Below are 24,441 nucleotides of genomic sequence, written 5' to 3' on the forward strand. Positions count from 1 at the left end.
CAAATACCCCACGCACATTTACAAACCCTCACCATAACAGAGTTCTATAAAGCAACAAAAATGTTATTGAGCCTCCAAAAAGCCCTAAACTTTATTCTAATGTAACAGTATAACTTTAGACCGTCCCCTCGCCCCGACACGGGCGCGAACCAGGGACCCTCTGCACACATCAACAACTGACACCCACGAAGCGTCGTTACCCATCGCTCCACAAAAGCCGCGGCCCTTGCAAAGCAAGGGGCAACACTACTTAAGTCTCAGAGCAAGTGACGTAACTGATTGAAATGCTACTAGCGCGTACCCGCTAACTAGCTAGCCATTTCACATCCGTTACACTCACCCCCCTTTCAACCTCCTCCTTTTCCGCAGCAACCAGTGATCCGGGTCAACAGCATCAATGTAACAGTATAACTTTAGACCGTCCCCTCGCCCCGACACGGGCGCGAACCAGGGACCCTCTGCACACATCAACGACGGTCGCCCACGAAGCATCGTTACCCATCGCTCCACAAAGGCCACGGCCCTTGCAAAGCAAGGGGCAACACTACATCTAGGTTTCAGAGCAAGTGACGTAACTGATTGAAATGCTACTAGCGCGTACCCGCTAACTAGCTAGCCATTTCACATCCGTTACACTAACATTCATAGTGCTAAATGGACCGAAGATAGTATTTGGCACTTGCTCAAGGCTGTGGGTGGGTGTATGATGTGAAGACATAAGCTCCTTTAAAAATAAAAAATGTAATCCTCCAAAATATAAGCCCTTCTCATCCACCCCCACATACTAGAACCTCACCACCCCTTCCCCAACATCACCCAAATTCTGCCCCTGGCATCATAATTGCACCCCTCCCCCACTGACCTACCCACCCACCCTATGAGTGTGTTCTGCAGGGCACCATGCCATCCTGTCACACTGTGTCTGTGTGAAGGGGAGGTGAAGAGGCAGAGGGGGGTACATTACTGTGTCAACATCCCCCTACAGCACATCCGCTTACAGCACATCCCAGCCAGTGGCAGAGAGAGAGAAGAGAGAGCAGGGAATGTTTACTTCACTTTTGTATATTATCTACCTCACTTGCTTTGGCAATGTTAACATATGTTTCCCATGCCAATATAGCCCAGTGAATTGAATTGGATAGATAGAGAGCGAGAGGAGGGCACTTAATACAGAGGCAGGGGAGAGACTGGTAAGACACGGGTCAGTGGTTGTAGGAGTGGGGAGGAGGGAGGAGTGTGTAGTGGCGTGGAGTGTTTGTGAGGGTATTTTGTGTGTGTGTGTGTGTGTGTGTATGTGTGTATATATGTGTGTGTATATGTGTGTGTGTAAAATACAGTTGAGCCGTGACAGTGCAGTGTCGGGGGTTGCCAGCGAAACGTCACAGCCAGAGGCAATTAACCCTCTAATCGAGTTAATACCATCTGCATGCCCTCGTCTATTCCGCTATACCTCCAGAGTTTGCACATTTCTCTGGAGAGTTCATTAAAGAACACCTAAATGTACCAACTACAAAAAAAACACATTAACACCATCCTCAGCCCCACACACACACACTTAAACCCAGCCAGTCAGACACACAGACAATGTCAAAGTGTGTCTGTAAAGCTATAGGTGTAGGTCTGATGGTACCAGTACAGTCCTACCAGGGACTGACAGGTCAAAGGCGGAGGGAGGGATTACAACCAGCCCATATAATCCCTAGTCCTAATCCCTGATTGTCTGCCACTCACTGGGTCACAGCAAACGGTTTCTAGAGCAGCGTGTGTATTCCGTGCTCCATGGTGACGCTCCAGATTTTTTTAAATACATTTTTAAAAACACACCCCCCTCACACACGGAGGTAACGAACTTGATTAAAAACACAATAACAGAAGATTGAGGATCTATACAGCTGTACCAACAAAGCAAGAGAAAGGGTAGAGGCATCTAAATTCCATTATTTTGATTCAATTAACTTTACTGACCTAATAAATCAATAGTGATAATTCAGTAATAAATTGCCAAAGCAACATAGTCTATCATTGCCATCCATTCCACTACTACTGCATCTGTCCACATTCCATAGGTTAGGCCCTGTGGAGTTTCTGCCCTGCATCTCACCACAGTAAACCTTTATTTCACTAGTTATACAGTAGTGCAGGTGTAGGCCACTAGATTCAGCCTGAGGTTTTGCTCAGTGCCACTTTGGGGACCAAATAAATAAATAAATATATAAATATAATATTTTTTTTAATCACTCACTGACAGTTTTGGCCCGTAGGCCACCTGTTGCCGACCCCTGCTATACTGAAACCCAATCTTTTGCTGTTCCAGCCCGTCTCTAGTCTGGTCTCTGGGGCATCACCTCCTCTGAACAGCTCCATTAACAAAGCATTAGCTCATTATTCTCCTATCCCCAGACTATACTCCACCATAGCACCCGCCGCAACCTGTTTATCCCATCACCACGGTTACCATCACGGCGCCTAGCCCACAGTGTTGTGTCTAAGATCTAGACCTGGTGATATAGGGATGTGTGTGAGTGAATGAGCGATACTAAGGCTACAGGATACACAATTAACTTTTGAAACTAGTTTACTAGCTGGAGGCGATGAGGTCTGTCTAAGACTCATATTATCCTCCCCATGCTAAAACTTAACATGTGTGTAAGGGAGATATAATTGGAGAGAGAAAAGGAGCGGTAGACACTAGTGAGATAGGCAGTAAATGAGTGAGAGAGAGCGAGAGGGGGATAGTAGATGTGTGAGTCTGTTTTTAAAACTCAGCTGTGCTTTATGACAGTTCTCAGGTGTGTTCCGTATACAGAACAGACAAACTCTACCCTCCAACACCCTAACACCCTATCCCTGGTTGCATTCCTGGGAATTCACAGCTTCCTGTTGGAGAGAGACGTACGTACGTGCGTGCACGTCTGACAGGACATCCCAGGGAGGGGACAGAGAAATTAAAGCAGGTGTCTGTGTGTTTACAGGGCACCAGAGTGTATCCTGGCAGCCAGTCCAGTGGTGAAGGAAGAGTGCTGGGGCTGGACTGGAACTGAGGGTCGTAATACAGGATCACACACATACACACACACACACACAGCACCTGGGGAGGTGGCTCTTTAGGAACCAGGCTAAGGGCTGGCACACATGGCACCGAATGTGGATTTGCGTTCGTTGGTGTGCCGATCGTTCAGTGTGTGGTGTTTAAGGGAGCAACTGCCTAGACTTTTCATGCGATTCTACATGTAATCATTGTGCAGTCGGTGCATTGAGGTAGTAAGTACTCTCAGCCAGCAAACGCTATTGGTGTGTCTGAGCCCTAACACATCTCACATCACAACACACAGAGAGAAAGAGAGAGACTCAGGCTGTAGCTCTAGAAAGTGAGTGAACGGCGTGAAACAATGCCAGAAATGCCTTTTGTCATGGGAGGCTGTTTCCTTTCCTGACATATTCCTCAGAACAGGCCAATAAAATCTCTACAACTGACTATTACACTCAAACATAAATAACCAGAGAACAATGCTACAATCAGATACATAACGTCACCACAACATTCAGAGAACTTTCGCCACCAGTTGAAGTGGACGCCTTTCTTACATTTCTGCTTGGTTCCCATTTCCTCAAAAACCTCCCCTGGGAATCATTATGAAATCAATCAGGCTCTTTCTGGAGACAACCAAAAAAGGTCTCGCTCTAGTCTGGGTGAGTTGAGTTCTGCGGTCAGGAAGGCAGAATGGTAATGTTGCCGGAGTGTCCTCCTCCTCCTTTCTAATCCTACCAGCAATCTGATTAGACCAACAGGACCTTGTAAAGCTAAACACCTTTAGGATCATCATAACATCAAAGTGTAAGACAGAGCTTCATCTGTGTACATAACTCAGGTTTTTTTTAAATTGATGGCGACCACTAATTTGAGATGAACTATATTTTTATAATCCAAATATAGTACCCTCCGTCATCCCAGTGCAAATTCACAATGGTGATATACCCAGCAATGGTGATATACCCAGCAATGGTGATATACCCAGCAATGGTGATATACCCAGCAATGGTGATATACCCAGCAATGGTGATATACCCAGCAATGGTGATATACCCAGCAATGTTTACTTTACCATCTGATCTATAAAGAACAGAGTGGCCAAACCGACCACTATGAGGAGGCCTGTTCCAATGTTCGCTCAATTCAACTGTCATCGTTTTGTGTGGCACAGTGTCTGTATGTGTTAACTATGAGTGATGTCTATAGTGAGTGGACACAGTAGTAGGAGTGTGCGCGCATCAGGTAGGGTGCAGAGCAGATGAAGGTCAGAAGTGACATTCCAGGATATTAATAACAACAGGTATGTGTGTAACTGGGAGGAATGTTATCAGTGTGTAAACCCAGTCAGACAGTAGTAGGGTAATTATCACCGCTAGTAATATCTAGCGATCCCCTGGCCACCTTGCTGCCGACCTGGGCCACGGCTCAATCTCAGTCATTGAGCTCCACTGACAGGGAAATAGGGGCAGTGGGGAGGGGGTTAAAAGGGCACCAACATCAGATTCAGGCCACATACATAGCAGTGTCAGTCTGCACATAGGTCCTAACATGTAGGTACCAGGTAGAAGTAAGCTTTTAGTTTTAGGCAGATGAGCAAATATGAAACTGTGTTTGGGATTTTCCTTAGCCGAGTAAGAATGTGTGTGTGTGAGAACGTGTGTATACTTTTGATAACCGTCTCACTGCAAAAGCAGAAGTGGCACAGACAGTGCTATCCTGTAGTGACAAATCAAATCAAAGTTTATGTCACATACACTGAATACAACAGGTGTAGACCTTACAGTGAAATGCTAACCAATAGTGCAAAAAATGTATTAGGTGAACAATAGGTAAGTAAAGAAATAAAAACAACAGTAAAAAGACAGTGAAAAACAGTAGCAAGGCTATATACAGACACAGGTTAGTCAGGCTGATTGAGGTAGTATGTACGTGACTATGCATATATGACGAACTGAGAGTAGCAGTAGCGTAAAGAGGGGTTGGCGGGTGGCGGGACACAATGCAGATAGCCCGGTTAGCCAATGTTCAGGAGCACTGGTTGGTCGGGCCAATTGAGGTAGTATGTACATGAATGTATAGTTAAAGTGAATGTGCATATATGATAAACAGAGTAGCAGCAGCGTAAAAGAGGGGTTGGGGGTGGGGGCACACAATGCAAATAGTTCGGGTAGCCATTTGATTACCTGTTCAGGAGTCTTATGGCTTGGGGGTAAAAACTGTTGAGAAGCCTTTTTGTCCTAGACTTGGCACTCCGGTACCGCTTGCCATGCGGTAGTAGAGAGAACAGTATATGACTTGGGTGGCTGGGGTCTGACAATTTTTAGGGCCTTCCTCTGACACCGCCTGGTGTAGAGGTCCTGGATGGCAGGCAGCTTAGCCCCAGTGATATACTGGGCTGGACTGTGGAGTGCAATAGAGATTGCATCATCTGTGGATCTGTGGATCTGTTTGGGCGGTATGCAAATTGGAGTGGGTCTAGGGTTTCGGGGATAATGGTGTTGATGTGAGCCATTACCAGCCTTTCAAAGCATTTCATGGCTACGGACGTGAGTGCTACGGGTCTGTAGTCATTTAGGCAGGTTGCCTTAGTGTTCTTGGGCATAGGGACTATGGTGGTCTGCTTGAAACATGTTGGTATTACAGACTTGGACATGTTGAAAATGTCAGTGAAGACGCCTACCAGTTGGTCAGCACATGCCCGGAGCACACATCCTGGTAATCCGTCTGGCCATGCAGCCTTGTGTATGTTGATCTGTTTAAAGGTCTTACTCACATTGGCTACGGAGAGTGTGATCACACAGTCATCCGGAACAGCTGATGCTCTCATGCATGCCTCAGTGTTGCTTGCCTCGAAGCAAGCATAGAAGTGATTTAGCTCGTCTGGTAGGCTCGTGTCACTGGGCAGCTTGTGGCTGTGCTTCCCTTTGTAGTCTGTTATAGTTTGCAAGCTCTGCCACATAAGACGAGCGTCGGAGCCGGTGTAGTGTGATTCAATTTTAACCCTGTATTGACGCTTTGCCTGTGATGGTTCGTCGCAGGGCATAGCAGGATTCCTTGTAAGCGTCCAGGTTAGAGTCCCGCACCTTGAAAGCGGCAGCTCTGCCCTTTAGCTCAGTGCGAATGTTGCCTGTAATCCATGGCTTCTGGTTGGGGTAGGTACATACAGTCACTGTGGGGATGACGTCCTCGATGCACTTATTGATAAAGCCAGTGACTGATGTGGTGTATTCCTCAATGCCATTTAGTTTAGCATCTGCTTCATCTGACCACTTTTTTATAGACCGAGTCCCTGGTGCTTCCTGCTTTAATTTTTGCTTGGAAGCAGGAGGATAGAGTTGTGGTCAGATTTACCAAATGGAGGGCGAGGGAGAGCTTTGTACGCGTCTCTGTTTGTGGAGTACAGATGATCTAGAATTTTTTTCCCTCTGGTTGCACATTTAACATGTTGATAGAAATTTGGTAGAACTGATTTAAGTTTCCCTGCATTAAAGTCTCCGGCCACTAGGAGCGCCGCCTCTGGGTGAGTGGTTTCCTGTTTGCTTATTTCCTTATACAGCTGACTGAGTGCGGTCTTAGTGCCAGCATCTGTCTGTGGAGGTAAATAAACAGCCACGAAAAGTATAGCTGAACTCTCTCTAGGCAAATAGTGTGGCCTGCCCAATATATCACAATATACTCTACTTCAGGCGAGCAAAATCTAGAGACTTCCTCAGATTTCATGTACCAGCTGTTGTTTACAAATATGCACAGACCACCCAACCCCCCCCCCCCCCCCCGGTCTCTTACCGGAGTGTGCTGTTCTATCTTGCCGGTGCAGCGTATATCCCGCTAGCTGAATATCCATGTCGTCATTCAGCCACGATTCCATGAAACACAGGATATTACAGTTTTTGATGTTCCCTTGATAGGATATTCGTGATCGTACCTCGTCTAATTTATTGTCCAATGATTGCACGTTGGCGAGTAATATCAATGGTAACGGCAGCTTTCCCACTCGCCTTCTGCGGGCCCTCACGAGGCATCCCGCTCTGTGTCCCCTGTACCTGCATTTCTTCCTCTTGCAAATAACGGGGATGTTGGCCCTGTCGGGTGTTTGGAGAATGTCCTGTGAGTCTTGCTTGTTGAAGAAAAAAATCTTTGTCTAATCCGACGTGAGTGAGCGCTGTCCTGATATCCAGAAGCTCTTTTCTGCCATAAGATAAGGTTGCAGAAACATTATGTACAAAATAAGTTACAAATCACCCCACATAATAGCACAATTGGTTGGGTGCCCGTAAAACTGCTGCCATTTCTTCCGGCGCCATTTTAAGTGATCTTAGGTACAGTATTACAGCCTATTCATGTTATCATTACAGTTAGTGGTGCTGGTCCTATCTCTATGCCATATGTCATTTCATTAACAGTGGGATAAGGGGGTACTTCAACTGCCATCAATGGATTTCTCATGCAGCATAACCAAGCACACTTTGATTTGACCCTTCCTCGATCCCACTCTCGAATCATACACTGTGTAGTGCTTATTACACACATTCCCTCATCAGTCATCAGTATAGCCTGTCAGGTAGACTAATCCCTTCCTCAGGTTGGGTTATAGTGGTACTGTGTGCCTGTAAAGACACACTCCCTCTGACAGACTGACAGCCGATGACAGAAGAGTAGCTAAAGGCCTGTTTGTAGCCTCTAGTGCATGTGTGTGTGTGTGTGTGTGTGTGTACACATGTTTAACTATGCTTGTGGGGACCGGAGGTCCCCAAAAGAATAGTAAACAAACAAAAATTGGACCAACTGGGGACATTTTGTTAGTCCCCACAAGGTCAAATGCTATTTCTAGGGGGTTTAGGATAAAGTGTAGAATTAGTGTTAGATTTAGGAGCTAGGGTTAGTTTTACTCTTAAGGTTAGGTTTTGGGGTTAAGGTTAGGGACAATAGGATTTTGAATGGGACTGAATTATATGTCCCCACAAAGTTAGCTATACAAGAATGCGTGTGTGTCCAGGCCGTTAATGTGACACTGGAATAACAGTGACTCGACCACTGAATGCTTGGCTATGAAAAGCCAATTAACATTTACGCCTGAGGTGCTGACCTGTTGCACCCTCTACAACCACTGTGATTATTATTTGATCCTGCTGGTCATCTCAAATAAAATGTTATTGGTCACATATACATGTTTAGCTGATGTTATTGCGGGTGTAGCGAAATGCTTGTGTTTCCAGCTTCAACAGTGCAGTAATATCTAACAAGTAACATCTAAATTTCACAACAATACATACATTTAAAGTGAAGGAATAGAATTAAGAATATATAAATATTTGGACGAGCAATGTCGGAGCGGCATAGACTAAAAATACAGCAGAATAGAATATATACATTTAAGATGAGTAATGCAAAATATGTAAACATTAAAGTGACTAGTGTTCCAATTATTAAAGTGACCAGTTATCTCAAGTCTATGTACAGTGGGGAGAACAAGTATTTGATACACTGCCGATTTTGCAGGTTTTCCTACTTACAAAGCATGTAGAGGTCTGTAATTTTTTTATCATAGGTACAAGAGACGGAATCTAAAACAAAAATCCAGAAAATCACATTGTATGACTTTTAAGGAATTAATTTGCATTTAATTGCATGACATAAGTATTTGATACATCAGAAAAGCAGAACTTAATATTTGGTACAGAAACCTTCGTTTGCAATTACAGAGATCATACGTTTCCTGTAGTTCTTGACCAGGTTTGCACACTGCAGCAGGGATTTTGGCCCACTCCTCCATACAGACCTTCTCCAGATCCTTCAGGTTTTGGGGCTGTCGCTGGGCAATACGGACTTTCAGCTCCCTCCAAAGATTTTCTATTGGGTTCAGGTCTGGAGACTGGCTATGCCACTCCAGGACCTTGAGATGCTTCTTACGGAGCCACTCCTTAGTTGCCCTGGCTGTGTGTTTCGGGTCGTTGTCATGCTGGAAGACCCAGCCACGACCCATCTTCAATGCTCTTACTGAGGGAAGGAGGTTGTTGGCCAAGATCTTGCGATACATGGCCCCATCCATCCTCCCCTCAATACGGTGCAGTCGTCCTGTCCCCTTTGCGGAAAAGCATCCCCAAAGAATGATGTTTCCACCTCCATGCTTCACGGTTGGGATGGTGTTCTTGGAGTTGTACTCATCCTTCTTCTTCCTCCAAACCAAACTTCAGACGGGCCTGGACATGCGCTGGCTTGAGCAGGGGGACCTTGCGTGCGCTGCAGGATTTTAATCCATGACGGCGTAGTGTGTTACTAATGGTTTTCTTTGAGACTGTGGTCCCAGCTCTCTTCAGGTCATTGACCAGGTCCTGCCGTATAGTTCTGGACTGATCCCTCACCTTCCTCATGATCATTGATACCCCACGAGGTGAGATCTTGCATGGAGCCCCAGACCGAGGGTGATTGACCGTCATCTTGAACTTCTTCCATTTTCTAATAATTGCGCCAACAGTTGTTGCCTTCTCACCAAGCTGCTTGCCTATTGTCCTGTAGCCCATCCCAGCCTTGTGCAGGTCTACAATTTTAGCCCTGATGTCCTTCCACAGCTCTCTGGTCTTGGCCATTGTGGAGAGGTTGGAGTCTGTTTGATTGAGTGTGTGGACAGGTGTCTTTTATACAGGTAACGAGTTCAAACAGGTGCAGTTAATACAGGTAATGAGTGGAGAACAGGAGGGCTTCTTAAAGAAAAACTAACATGTCTGTGAGAGCCGGAATTCTTACTGGTTAGTAGGTGATCAAATACTTATGTCATGCAATAAAATGCAAATTAATTACTTCAAAATCATACAATGTGATTTTCTGGATTTTTGTTTTAGATTCCGTCTCTCACAGTTGAAGTGTACCGATGATTAAAAAAAATGATAGACCTCTACATGCTATGTAAGTAGAAAAACCTGCAAAATCGGCAGTGTATCAAATACTTGTTCTCCCCACTGTATATAGGGAAGCAGCCTCTAAGGTGCTAGTGATGGCTATTTAACAGTCTGATGGCCTTGAGATTGAAGCTGTTTTTCAGTCTCTCGGTTCCAGCTTTGATGCACCTGTACTGATCTCGCCTTCTGGATGATAGCGGTGTGAACAGGCAGTGGCTCAGGTGGTTGTTGTCCTTGATGATCTTTGTAGGTGTCCTGGAGGGCAGGTAGTTTGCCCCTGGTGATTCATTGTGCAGACCACAAAACCCTCTGGAGTGCCCTGCGGTTGCGAGTGGTGCCGTTGCAGTACCAGGTGGTAATACAGCCCGACAGGATGCTCTCAATTGTGCATCTGTAAAAGTTTGTGAGGGTTTTAGGTGCCAAGCCAAATTTCTTCAGCCTCCTGAGGTTGAAGAGGCTGTTGTGCCTTCTTCACCACACTGTGTGTGGGTGGACAATTTCAGTTTGTCAGTGATGTGTACGCCAAGGAACTTGAAGCTATCCACCTTCTCCACTGCGGTCCCGTCGATGTGGATAGTGGGGTGCTCCCTCTGCTGTTTCCTTAAGTCCACGATCAGCTCCTTTGTTTTGTTGACGTTGAGTGAGAGGTTATTTTCTTGGCACCACACTCCCAGGGCCCTCACCTCCTCCCTGTAGGCTGTCTCGTCATTGTTGCTAATAAGGCCTACTACTGTTGTGTCGTCTGCAAACTTGATGATTGATTTGGAGACATGCGTGGCCACGCAGTCATGGGTGAACAGGGAGTACAGGAGGGGGCTGAGCATGCACCCTTGTGGGGCCCCTGTGTTGAGGATCAGCGAAGTGGAGGTGTTGTTTCCTACCTTTACCACCTGGGGGCAGCCCGTCAGGAAGTTCAGGACCCAGTTGCACAGGGTGGGGTTCAGAACCAGGGCCCCAAGCTTAATGATGAGTTTGGAGGGAACTATGGCGTTAAGGGCTGAGTTATAGTCAATGAACAGCATTCTTACATAGGCATTCCTCTTGTCCAGATGGGCAAGGGCAGTGTGATGGCATCGTCTGTGGATCTATTGGGCCTGTAAGCAAATTGAAGTGTGTCTCGGGTGTCAGGTAAGATAGAGGTGATATGATCCTTGACTAGTCTCTCAAAGCACTTCATGATGACAGAAGTGAGTGCTACGGGGCGATAGTCATTTAGTTCAGTTACCTATTCTTTCTTGGGTACAGGAACAATGGTGGACATCTTGAAGAACGATCTGGCCTTAATGGCCATATACTCTTATAATCCCCACCCAGCACAGCCAGAAGAAGACTGGCCACCCCTCAGAGCCTGGATCCTCTCTAGGTTTCTGCTTTTCTAGGGAGTTTTTCCTAGCCACTGTGTCTCTACATCTACATTGCTTGCTGTTTGGAGTTTTAGGCTGGGTTTCTGTATAAGCACTTTGTGACATCTGCTGATGTAAAAAGGTTTTTATAAATACATTTGATTTACATGAGTACAATATGCTCTAATTACTTTTCTGCAACGTTATGCCAATGCTCATGACATTACCTCATGATAACAAGGCTGATGGAATGTTGCCAACTGTAATTTAGTATCAGATTGCGTATGATGGACTGGAACTCCCCTGCTACTACGTCCAAACGCATGAGAATAATGCAATGATCTATTTTCTACTCCAGGTTATGAGGATGGATTATGGTCGCTCTGTTATAATGTAAACTATAAACTAGAGCCAATAAGTTGACTCCTCACTGAAATGGTCAAGGACACAACTAAACACACATGAATCATGTATGATGCGTTGTGCTATCCTTAACACATGCACATAAGGGGTAAACACAAAGACTAGAATTTACTGTCAAACCCATTGACAGCCCTTACTTATTAAGCTTGCCTGAAAACCCAACATTGAATTGCATTGAATTCTACATCAGGCAGAAATTAGCATTTGAATCAGGAAACTTTCTTCTCGGGACATCGCATGCTTCGGGTGATAGAAATCTGAATGCACTACCAGGGCTTTGAAAAGTTGATGGAATAATAGTTTCCTGTGGATATTGTCTCACATTACTACCGCCAAAAGGCCCAACCACATGAACAACCGGTAAAGTAAATTCAAATATACTTGTATTCAACATTCTGGCATGTAGAGGTCGTGAGAGGAAACTTTCCTGATTCAAATGCTCATTTCTTCCCGACATAGAATTCAATGCAATTCAACTTCGGGTTTCCAGGCAATTACTAAGATAAATCCATTGATCTGTCAGTAGGTTAATTGCTGCAGTGCACAGTCATGCATGGCCCAGCCCATCTATACTGAACAAAAATATAAACAAAGTGTTGGTCCCATGTTTCATGAGCTGAATTAAAAGATAACAGACATTTTCCATTTGTGCACACATTTCTTTATGTCCCTGTTAGTGAGCATTTCTCATTTGCCAAGATAATCCATGCACCTGACAGGTGTGACATATCAAGAAGATAATTAAACAGCATGATCATTACACACCTTGTGCTGTGGACAATAAAGGGCAGTCATGGGGGGGGGGGGGGGGGGGGGGGGGTGTATTGTGCTGGTATACGCTACAGACAACGAACATAATTGCTTTTTATCTATGGCAATTTGAATGATCCGTTTTAAAGGACACACAGGTGCATATCTGTATTCCCAGTCATGTGAAATTCATAGATTATGGCCTAATTAATTAATTAAAATTTACTGATTTCCTCATATGAACTGTAACTCAGTAAAATCTTTTACATTCGTGCATGTTACGTTTCTATTTTTCTTCAGTATAAAATACTGGAGTTAATAGCGTGACTGCTCGTTGTATGACAGCCTACCATATAAACTTTGTCCGTGATTGGCTGCGGTGAGTGTGACACCGAAAAGGGAATAGTACGGTTCTGGGAAATAATATGGGGATTTCCACGACATCTTCCGGACAAAATTCAAAGGAAAGGGCAGCGTGCTGTTCCGTCATTGTTTGACATAAACATACAGACCGGGGGCATTTATAGTAGTAGCCTTGTTGGAGCATTATGGCCATGCTATCTATAATGGCCCACATTTCGTTGCCTACGCACAATACTGAACATCTGTCCCAAAGCTGATTCTCCGCATCGAGAAAAGCTTAGTCGTGCGCTAGACACGGCATGTCCATAAAATTCTCCATCATTGTCATGTTCATGTGTCTGGAATTGAAACTTCTTAATTCAAACAAACTCCACACATCAAGTTATCGCTTACACAGAATACAAAACCCTTCCGTCTCCAATAGACTACCTGAATTCCAAAAATCCATGCGTTTTGTCGGGACTGCTGGGCGCAGGAGCGGAAGAGATTCAGAAGAATTATACGGCATTGTCTATTCTTACCTGCTTCCACCGTATCTGATAAATCGTAGTTAGATGCTGTCCTGGGGTATTCTTTGAGTTTCCTGGCGCTGAGGTTCAAAAACCCGGAGTTCGCTCCTTCTTCCAACGCTCTTTCCAAGCCGCGGTTGGGAGGCAGGTTATTGCCACTGATGTTACTTTGTATCGAGGCAGAAGCGAGCTGGGGACGAGGGTCTGGTCCCAACGTCGCCATATTAGCCCCTGCTTTATTTAAAATAAATTCTCTGCAACGACTGTATCCAAGCACAAACTATGGGAGAGACTCCAACGGTTTGCGATTTCCTCTTCGACTGCCTCCGCTCCCACTGCGACTGCGCTATTTACAGTACTACATTGAACTCTAGCCAGACCAACGGCATACTGGTAAATTTGGATTTTGCGACCCCTGCTGACGAAACATAAAACTTCCATAATTTATCTTCAAGACCTACTATGACATGACTATCTGTACCCTAGCCTACCTATGTAGTTCATATAAACTGAGTGATACAGAACAATAACACATCTTAGGGATTCAGTCACAGTGAGTATGGGTTTTGAATGATTGAAAGGCCTGCACAATAACTTTACAGAATTACAATTACAGAAAAACTTTTCATACCATTCATTTCATGTTATATCTTGGATGAGGATTCCTGGAGTTCGTTGAGTCTGATAGAGAGAGAAACAGAGAGAGAGGGAAACACACACAGAGAGACAGAGAGAGAGGGAAACACACACAGAGAGAGCGAGAGAGAGGGAAACACACACAGAGAGACAGAGAGAGAGAGGCCTCACTGCCAATGAGAGTGCTGAGTCAAGCGCTTGAATAACCTGCTTGCATCAGCAGATATACTAATCACCATGGGGGCTACACAATAAACACACATACACACTGACACAAACACACATAAAGTGAGAGAGACAAACAGAGAGGCAGAGATATATGCCTTCAGATACAGAACCGAAAGAAGACAGTGAGTGAGAGTGGTGGAGTGACAGACTCGTCTCTGTTTTGTCATACCTCACTTCTCATCCTGTCATCTTTCAGTCTGGTTACATCTGGAGTTAGTAAAGGCTTCTGGAATTCTATTCCAGACTAATCCTGCTTAAGAGAAATAGCCTATAGTTCTACTATTCCCAATATTCATGACAGTGTGACTATTTATTTTCAGGGCCTGAAAAGCCAGTCCACATCTTCATGTCACTTCCCACTGGGCACACACTGGTTGAATCAACGTTGTTTCCAAGTCATTTCAATGAAATTACATTGAACCAATGTGGAATAGACATTGAACTGACGTCTGTGCCCAGTGGGTTATTTGTCACTTTCATCCCCTTACTTCATCTTCTATTATTATCAAATAAGTACAATGCAAATAAATGGATACTCCTGATAGTTCCTCTTTTCTGTTCAAGCTGCATTCTGCAGTGACACAGGGTTCGATAGGCTTAAGGCTGATTTCTGCAACATTTTCATGCTGAACAAAGCATTACTTGCCGCTGCAGGGAACCTATCAGGACTACAAAGCAGAATTCACTACTCTTGACCCAAACATTAATAAGGAAGACTATTACATATGGATTAGGTTCAATCTATTTCTTTGTGCATGAAAACTCAATTCGCACCAGAGATGTGTGAGTGGTTGGAATTAATGTGTATAAGATTTAGTAGGCCTACTTGTCAAGTCAAACATATAATAATGTGTAGTTCTGAGACACTTCTTGGAGTTTGAGCCTTTGACCTTTGATAAAGCATTTATTACACAAAGACATAGCTCACTCGCTATTTGAACTTTTGGAGTTTGGAATTTCAAAGCTTATTTAAAAATAGCTTATTTATCTAAAGTTATCATTCACTTCATAATTTGTTGAGGAACACCCACAGAGAGGCTTCTTGCGTCTGGTTTGAAAAGGGCATTCATTTACCACAGAAATTTCAACCCAACATTAAATACAGGAAGTAAAGATATCCTCCAACCCACTCCTTGCTCAACAAGTTGACCGTTTTACAGCTGTGTTATTTCAGATGTCATACGACAAAAAGACTCAGGTTCAACCATGTCCTTCATTTTGGAATCATACAAAATGGTGAGTACTTTATAGTTTGACAGAGTATGAAATAGTTTCAGAGATTCTAAAGGGGATCACATCTGTGATTGTTCTGATGGTTTCAATACTACTTGTAGGTGTATCTTAACTTCAGTATAAATATAGGTTTGATGTCCCCATTGATATATTGTTCATTTGTAATATTCTAATGACAGTAAAAAAAATCTAAATATCCAAGTGATTATTATTAGAATAATTCTGTATAATTTCAGAAGCTCTACAAAGTCAATGTCCTTCATGTCCATCCGTCAGTCAAACAGTGAGCTCTGACCTGCACTTGATTGTCCAACTCTAATATGGACTCACAGGATATCAAAAAGGTTGGTGTTCATGTGGAAATATCCCCCTTCACAATAGAGATATGGTTGTAATATTAATATATTTTACAACTTTTTATTGTATCTGCCTTAATGGGAAAGTGTCATATGAAGTCAAATCATCTGTCAAATGAACTTGTAATGTTGGAGATGAGAATATATTCTGTGAATACTAACTCAAACAATGCCACCATGCAAGTCTTATACATTTCAAGTTGGTCTGAATATATATTTTCTGCTGGTAGTTTCCATTCAGGAAGTACACTGCTCAAAAAAATAAAGGGAACACTTAAACAACACAATGTAACTCCAAGTCAATCACACTTCTGTGAAATCAAACTGTCCACTTAGGAAGCAACACTGATTGACAATAAATGTCACATGCTGTTGTGCAAATGGAATAGACAAAAGGTGGAAATTATAGGCAATTAGCAAGACACCCCCAAAAAAGGAGTGATTCTGCAGGTGGTGACCACAGACCACTTCTCAGTTCCTATGCTTCCTGGCTGATGTTTTGGTCACTTTTGAATGCCAATAGGTACCCGAGATGAGATCCTCAGACCCCTTGTGAGACCATATGCTGACACATGCACATTTGTGGCCTGCTGGAGGTCATTTTGCAGGGCGCTGGCAGTGCACCTCCTTGCACAAAGGCGGAAGTAGCGGTCCTGCTGCTGGGTTGTTGCCCTCCTACGGCCTCCTCCACGTCTCCGGATGTACTGGCCTGTCTCCTGGTAGCGCCTCCATGCTCTGGACACTACGCTGACAGACACAGCAAACCTTTTTGCCACAGCTCGCATTGATGTGCCATCCTGGATGAACTACACTACCTGAGCCACTTGTGTGGGTTGTAGACTCCGTCTCATGCTACCACTAGAGTGAGAGCACCGCCAGCATTCAAAAGTGACCAAAACATCAGCCAGGAAGCATAGGAACTGAGAAGTGGTCTGTGGTCACCACCTGCAGAATCACTCCTTTTTTGGGGGTGTCTTGCTAATTGTCTATAATTTCCACCTTTTGTCTATTCCATTTGCACAACAGCATGTGACATTTATTGTCAATCAGTGTTGCTTCCTAAGTGGACAGTTTGATTTCACAGAAGTGTGATTGACTTGGAGTTACATTGTGTTGTTTAAGTGTTCCCTTTATTTTTTTGAGCAGTGTATAACAAGAGCAGTTGTCTTGAAGGAAATTGAGGTATAACTGCGTTCATAGAAAATCTCTCTCTCTCTGTGTGAAGGTGGTCAGTCGAGGCACTGCCTCTCCTCTACGGAAGTCAAACTATGTGAGCTGGTATGTGGACACTGTCCCCGCATCCCCCTATCTAAGTCCACCACACGGACACTGCACCGACACAGAAAGCAGCGGGGAAGAAAAGAGCACAGAGCAGTCCTCTCATGATGATGATGATGATGAAGGACACTTTAAGAGTAATGAAGCACCAGGGAGTTACTCAAACAGGAAGGACCCCTCTCTGCTGACCCCAGGTGATGACCAATATCACCTGCCCAGAAGTAGCCCCGTTATCTCCCGCAGGAGGAAGTCCTTAACATGGCATGGAGATACAGGGCTGTCTCTGTCTGCATTGCCCCCTACTACTGTGACCCCTCTGGGTCTTAGTAGTGACCCCCCATCAACATCTGACCGATATCATCTTCATCTTACTGAGCCCCCACTGGCAGCAGAGAGGTCAATTGGTACTGTAAAGGCAGAGTCTACCCCCTGTCCCTGTCCTGCTATATCTCAGTCAGATAAGCCACGCTGTGTCTCCATCTCTGCCAACCTGAACCGCCTGCTTACCAGCGGGCTCCATCTGCCCTTCAGGGGCTCCCAGGGGCCAGGGCTGGACCAGGAGGAGGGTCCCCGACTACGCTCCACCTCTGATGCCCATCCACAAATAGGTAACCTTTTCAGCTGTCCTGATATGGTAGACTTTACAGGTCTTTACAGGTGCAGAGGGAAAATAAGAAAGTGAGAACTCAAGGTTCCTTATGTCTAGTTCACTGATTGATATGTTTTTGTCATTGTGCTTTGACATTAAAGTGCCTATTAAGGATAAAAGATCAAGTGATATTACACACTGCTCTGCAGACATTATCAAGACTGGCTGTGACCTGGACAAGGTAAAGTACCCTCTGAAACATATTTGATTATTTATATTTGCTTATTTATATTTTCTTTATTTTTGAAGCATCTACAGTGCCTTCGGAAAGTATTCAGACCCCTTGACTTTTTCAACATTTTGTTAAATTACAGCCTTATTCCAAAATGGATAAAATCTTTTTTTCCCTCAGCAATCTACACACAATACCCCAAAATGACAACACGAAAACCGTTTTTTCGAAAATTTTTCTAATTTATTGAAAATAAAAAACAGAAATACCTTATTTACATAAGTATTCAGCCCTTTGCTATGACACTCGAAATTGAGCTCAGGTGCATCCTGTTTCCATTGATCATCCTTGAGGTGTTTATACAACTTGATTGGAGTCCACCTGTGGTAAATTCAATTGATTGGACATGATTTGGAAAGGCACACACCTGTCTATATGAGGTCCCACAGTTGACAATGTATGTCAGAGCAAAAACTAAACCATGAGGTTGAAGAATTGTCCGTAGAGCTCTGAGACAGGATTGTGTCGAGGCACAGATCTGGGGAAGGGTACCAAAACATTTCTGGAACATTGAAGGTCCCCAAGAACACATTGACCTCCATCATTCTTAAATGGAATAAGTTTGGAACCACCAAAACTCTTCTTAGAGCTGGGCACCTGGCCAAACTGAGCAATCGGGGGAGAAGGATGGTCACTTTGACAGAGCTCTAAAATTCCTCTGTGGAGATGTGAGAACCTTCCAGAAGGACAACTAACTCTGCAGCACTCCACAATCAGGCCTTTATTGTAGAGTGGCCAGATGGAAGTCACTCCTCAGTAAAAAGCACATGACAGCCTGCTTGGAGTTTGCCAAAAGGCAGCTAAAGTCTCTCAGACCATGAGAAACAAGATTATATGGTCTGATGAAACCAAGATTGGACTGTTTGGACTGAATGCCAAGCGTCACATCTGGAGGAAACCTGGCACCATCCCTATGGTGAAGCATGGTGGTGGCAGCATCATGCTGTGGGGATGTTTTTCAGCGGCCGGGACTGGGAGACTATTCAGGATCGAGGCAAAGATGAATGGAACAAAGTAAAGAGAGATCCTTGATGAAAACCTGCTCCAGAGCGCTCAGGACCTCAGACTGGGACGAAGGTTCACCTTCCAACAAGACAACAACCTAAGCACACAGCCAAGACAATGCAGGAGTGGCTTCGGGATAAGTCTCTGAATTTCCTTGAGTGACCCAGCCAGAGCCCGGACTTGAACCCGATCGAACATCTCTGGAGAGACTTGAAAATGGCTGCGCAGCAATGCTCCTCATCTAACCTGACAGAGCTTGAGAGGATCTGCAGAGAAGAATGGGAGAAACTCCCCAAATACAGGTGTGCCAAGCTTGTAGCATCATACCCAAGAAGACTCAAGGCTGAAATCGTTGCCGAAGGTGTTTCAACAAAGTACTGAGTAAAGGGTCTGAATACTTATGTAAATGTGATATTTCATAATTTTAGTTTTTATATATACATTTGCAAAAATGTCTAAACCTGTTTTTGCTTTGTCATTTTGGGGGTTACATCCTTAGAATAAGGCTGTAACATAACAAAATGTGGAAAAGGTCAAGGGGTCTGAATACTTTCCAAATGTACAATATGAACTCTGACATTATGCTTTATGCCTGGTGTGTAGGAGAATGCTCATTTCATAGTGGTAGACATGGTGCTGGAGGCCTTGGAGGGGGTGAAGTGGGCTGTGAGTCTGAGTCAGAAGAGCTGTGGTGCTATGGGGAACCATACAGAGGCCTCAGAGGACTCAGGGGCCCAAATCTGCATCCACCCCTCAAAGACACACTCTCTTGTTTCCACTGACAGCGGATATGAAGGTAGGGAGCAAGAGGATGTAGTAATGGAAGAGGGCTTTAAAATAGTAATGAATTGTCATGAAATTGTCATTAACATTTTGGACAAGATCATCTCGAATGCTTTCCTTTCATTGCCAACCAATGTTCTTGGTGTGTAGAGAATTTATATAAACACAACCAACCCACCTGGTCATATCAGATGCGTGGTCATAGAGGATTTAGATAGAAAGCCATTTAGGGGTGTGGGAGACATGGTCCTGACAGAGAAGGATGTGTCAGTGGGACCATGTGAGAGAAGAGTGTTCTCTGAGTTAATGTTTTTCATACCACCTCTGTTTGCATTGTAGGTTGCGGCGCAAACAATAGACCAATAACCAGAGGCGCTAATATGTCCTTTAAAAGGTAGAAACAAACAAACAGCTACAACCATCGCACCTCTGATTAACTGTGATAGTATTCATCATAGTCTTCATACAACAGCCTACAAAATCATTCCTATTCATCTTGAGTCTTGTTCTTACCCCCATTATGTCCATACTCAGTTCCCTGGGTTTTCCCATAATGCGCTGCTCTGCTGAGGGCCTAGCCCAGCAGCTGGTGTGTGACTTCAGGAAGCAGTGGTTTCCCACACAGGAGCTGAAACGTGGCCGTCAGAGCATCAGAACCTCGCTGCAGGAAGTGAGAATCACTGTGGTTACAAAATGTGCCCCTGCAGTCAAACACACAAATAAAAAAGCACATTTTAACAGGCATACTTTTTGTTGACAGTTCTATTCCGGCTAACTGGAAAATTGCAATAGAGTAGATTTAAGAAATATCGTCACTGACAAGAGGAATGACTGTGAAATGGAAATGACTTCAATAGGATGTTTACACCAGACAGGAAGAGTGTTTACCAATCATGGTAGCAATTTGACTGATTGTCCTACTCAATCCCCAGCTTCCTGGTGGGGTTTGTATGATGAGTGATGTCCGTCTTAGTCTGAGTGAGGAGATCAGACAGAGAACCAGGATGAGGGGAACTCTGAACTGGGCCCCGCCCCGGTTCCAGATCATCTTCAGCGTCCACCCCACCCAGAGGTCAGTATAGTGTCACACTGACTTCACTGATGATGACTATTCCTACAGGGGATGGGCGTGTGCAAAAGTTTAACATTATTCTCATTGTGTCATGGTATTACTCCCTTTCACTCTCTGTACAATACATTTGTTCTCTTCATTTGTATGTGAATCAATCTGCAATAAAAAGCAATAATTCTGTCTCCTGCCCAGGCGCAGTGAGGTTGTTGCCTCCCAGCACTTCCTCTGTGCAGGCTGTGGAACTGAAATAGAACCCAGTAAGTACTACTCTAGTCCAGAGAGCTGGACACTCTGGGTGATCCACCTGGAGCCACAGCAAGCCCTTTAATGTCAAAACTGAGGCAGAGCTCTGTACATATTTCCTTTGCTGTGTGGCGCTCTGAGTTTTCATATTTCTGGGTGGTTGTGGAGGAATTCTCTGACGTGTGTGACTGGATGATTTACGGAGCTCACCTGCTGTATATTACCTGTGAGAGGAACACACACACACTTCATACAGTCTCACTCTTTCTCTCTCTCACACACACACACACACACACACACACACACACACACACACACACACACACACACACACACACACACACACACACACACACACACACACACACTGCAGGGCTTTCACTGACAGAGGCCTGCTGGTCTGCTAGGAGATTATGTTGTTGTTATGGTTGAAGATCCAAGTTTAACTGTAGCCTTTTTACTCCACCTCGTGAATTAATTTCTGAACTAAACAAAAATCATACAGTGTTGCAGTTATCAAAGCCTTAGTATGATCTATCCTGTTGCTTTCTATATTATACATTATATGAATATCAGTCCATCTAGATAGCATTGCTCTCATACCTCAGGATACATCAAGAAGCTGCGCTACTGTGAATACCTGAGCAAGTACTTCTGTGACTGTTGCCATGGCGGTGCTGAGTCTGTGATCCCAGGCCGGGTGCTGACCCAGTGGGACTTTGGAAGGTACCCAGTCAGTGATTTTTCCAAGCAGCTGCTGTACTCTGTGTGGCACCAGCCTCTCTTCGACCTGACCTGTGTTGGCAAGACCCTTTACAGCAGGGTGAGAGAACTGGACAGGTTCAGGGTAAGTAGACTCCTATAGGAGCTAAGATGCTGTATACATGGTTTCAACTAGTCTGGGGTCAGTTCTTATTATTGTGCTTGAGTGCGGTGTGACTGTTGACTGAGAATATAAACTGGGCAGGTCAGTGGTTTAGGTTCAAGCTAATAGCTGCAGGTTTATAGACAATGAGAGATATGGTCTGGGATCAGTTTTACAGCAGTGGTGAATCCTCTTCTTCAGCAGTGTCTGTGGTGCTCATGTCTGTACGAAGAGGAAACTCAGAATAGGGATCTCGGAGTCACGGGGAGAATGTGGATTAGTCTGTGTCTTTGATTAGTTCTCTAATGTTCAGTGGTGACATGCAGGGAATGTTGCCAAGGCAAATCCTCACACACATATTGATTACATTAACACTCTTTCCCCTCCCTAGGACCTGCAGGAGCAACTACTAGGCATTAAGAGACTGCTGAAAGCATGCAGATTATCTGAGGGGTAAAGACATCCACCTAATGATTCTCCCTTCACCACTCTCTCTCACACTCTACTTTCTCATGCCAACCTCTTCACCACACATGTCACTTTTCACCTTATTTAGAGATAAACTGCATCAATCTGTTGGCTGTTGGTTGCAGATGGCAACCTTCCAAGTATTAATCAATTGAGCCATAACCCGCTGTACAGATGAAGTTAAGAACGTTTTTATCTGTACAGATAAAAGGTTATGATCTAGCCTGGGTATTGATTTAGATTTATTATGAATAGCCATAATAGTCTTGGTGCTTGACAAAGTTCTTCACCCCCCCCCCCCCCCCTCCCCCTTGTGCTGTTGTTATCATGCTCAGGGTCCTGAAGGAGTTTGAGCAGCTTCCTGATCACCTGACACAAGAGCCACACCTGTTCTCCATGGATGACCTCCTGAGAGTTAAACGGGGTCAGCTGGTGCCGCTGGCCAGGGCTGTGCTCCGGGTGGCCATCGCCCATGTGGAGAGCTGTCAGGTATATCCACCAGTTGCAAAATCACAGATGGACAAATAAAGTTATATTCTAATATCTTGACTTCACCTATAACCTCAGTAGTTATGCAGTGTTCAATTGCTGAGACTAAGATCTGTTGCGTTTTACCCCAGGTCTGCCTGGCTAGAGGCTTCATCTGTGAGTTCTGCAAGCAGAAGGATGTGTTATTTCCCTTCCAGAGTGAGACCTGCACACGCTGTCAAGGCAAGTGTTTTTCTGATATGACAGAGACAACCCGCTCTTCACCTTTACTTTTTTTTTTTTTATCCATATAAATCTGATAACGGTGCATCTCTCTTGTTTTAGTGTGCAAGGCCTGTTTCCACAAAGACTGCTTCAGAGATGAGGAGTGCCCTAAATGTGCACGGATCCAATGTCGAAAAAAGCAGAACAGGACCTGCCTCTAGAGTACATGTTGGAAGTGTGGGAAAATATCCTCACATTGTTACATGTGTTTGTCTTTTGAATCTGAATACAGAGTATTCCAAATAATAAAATGCTGTGCATTAAAATGTAACTGTATAATGTATATTTGAATTGACTAAGCATGTCACATGAAAGGAGCAGGTACTGAGTCAGATACGGACCCTCCCCATTTTACCAAGAAGAGAAGATGCTGCTTAGACCGAATATCAGAATGGGTTTTATGATTCTGAGTGGGATTGTGTTTATCTATCATTTTCGGGAATTACAGTACTGTACCTTCTGCTCAGTATTACAACAAAAAATGTGGAACATAGCGACATCTGTTGGACATTTGAGTGAATCACCTCACATTCTAATGGCCATAAACAATGCCATGCACTGATGTCAGTGATATAATTTCTACCTCTATTCACTCATTATGCCGTATCCCAGGACTGTTGTAACATTTGTATTGGGTGAAATAGCTTAAAGCACTCTGCTGAATAACCCCAGTTGACATGCCCTGATATCAAGCTAAGAAATATCATCCACTTTACAATTGACATTGTCTTGTAACTATCACAATAAGACATGTCACCTATTGTATATTGAAGGATGAAAGGTCCAAAATTATTGTCAGAAGTGGGATTCGAACCCACGCCTCCATGCAGAGACCAGAATGCCCCTTTACCAGGAAGGATTTTCACCTTGAGTCTGGCGCCTTAGACCGCTCGGCCATCCTGACAACTCTGAGAAATGAGAGAAAACAGAGCATCTATTCATTCAATGATCAGGGATTATCGAGATAATTTCTTAAAGATAATAATTTTCATGGTAGCTACAGTACATTTTCACAGCCAAAAAACGTGAACATTACGATATTGCTAGCTAACCATTTCCTTTTTGTTAGCAAATCTAGCTAGTTAGTTAGCATTTTGTTTGGAAAAAGCTACCGTTAGCTAGATAACGTACTACTAGTGATATTGCAAACATACATATAACATATTGTAATGAAACAGCTTTTATGATCTAGTCAGGTCATTACAATATACACTGGAAATGAAGAAATAATATATTATAATAACTTAAGCTGTAGAATAACATTTTATTTGGTATGATGTATGCATTGTCAGTGGTTGAGCTTAGTTTAAAATCAATATTATTCA

At 44.1% G+C, this 24,441-nt stretch overlaps 2 protein-coding genes and 1 non-coding gene across 10 annotated transcripts in view; 1 reads left to right on the plus strand and 2 right to left on the minus strand.

The window, feature by feature from the left end:
- Positions 1-13,663, minus strand: part of LOC129820913 (leucine-rich repeat and calponin homology domain-containing protein 1-like) — a 102,640-nt gene extending 88,977 nt beyond the window's left edge. For 4 of the 7 annotated variants that reach the window (XM_055878024.1, XM_055878025.1, XM_055878022.1 and 1 more), the window contains exon 1: positions 13,328-13,662. In XM_055878024.1, the coding sequence (XP_055733999.1) occupies positions 13,328-13,538 (211 nt within the window). In that variant the 5' untranslated portion in view covers positions 13,539-13,662. Of the gene's footprint in view, positions 1-13,327 lie in introns of all 7 variants that reach the window. The other 3 variants (XM_055878021.1, XM_055878023.1, XM_055878026.1) reach the window with 2 other exon arrangements.
- A 1,557-nt stretch (positions 13,664-15,220) lies between these two features.
- On the plus strand, positions 15,221-23,586 carry rubcnl (rubicon like autophagy enhancer). 2 transcript variants are annotated; one of them, XM_055878031.1, is made up of 14 exons: positions 15,221-15,415; positions 15,649-15,756; positions 16,994-17,654; positions 17,797-17,876; positions 19,536-19,728; positions 20,055-20,109; positions 20,250-20,385; positions 20,648-20,787; positions 20,980-21,044; positions 21,639-21,877; positions 22,287-22,348; positions 22,699-22,852; positions 22,984-23,074; positions 23,177-23,586. In XM_055878031.1, exons 2-14 carry the CDS (start codon positions 15,733-15,735, stop codon positions 23,275-23,277), a joined length of 2,001 nt encoding a protein of 666 aa, XP_055734006.1. In that variant the 5' UTR covers positions 15,221-15,415; positions 15,649-15,732; the 3' UTR covers positions 23,278-23,586. The 2 variants fall into 2 exon arrangements, with proteins under 2 accessions (XP_055734006.1, XP_055734007.1); XM_055878032.1 differs by having other exon boundaries at positions 15,652-15,756.
- Positions 23,587-23,909: 323 nt separating this feature from the next.
- On the minus strand, positions 23,910-24,020 carry trnal-caa (transfer RNA leucine (anticodon CAA)). The gene is made up of 2 exons: positions 23,983-24,020; positions 23,910-23,955 (listed from the first exon to the last, which is right to left on the minus strand). It is a non-coding gene; the product is annotated as a tRNA-Leu (tRNA).
- Positions 24,021-24,441: the final 421 nt, after the last annotated feature.

Source organism: Salvelinus fontinalis, chromosome 23 (assembly GCF_029448725.1).
Source record: "Salvelinus fontinalis isolate EN_2023a chromosome 23, ASM2944872v1, whole genome shotgun sequence".
In the NCBI taxonomy this organism is placed as follows: domain Eukaryota; kingdom Metazoa; phylum Chordata; class Actinopteri; order Salmoniformes; family Salmonidae; genus Salvelinus; species Salvelinus fontinalis.

Excerpts from the sequence above, each read along its gene's own strand:
- rubcnl (XM_055878031.1), top strand. The coding sequence starts at position 15,733 with ATGGACTCACAGGATATCAAAAAG. Across the intron at positions 20,386-20,647 it reads TCAGAACCTCGCTGCAGGAA|CTTCCTGGTGGGGTTTGTAT; the intron begins GTGAGAATCACT and ends CTCAATCCCCAG. Across the intron at positions 21,878-22,286 it reads GAGAACTGGACAGGTTCAGG|GACCTGCAGGAGCAACTACT; the intron begins GTAAGTAGACTC and ends TCCCCTCCCTAG.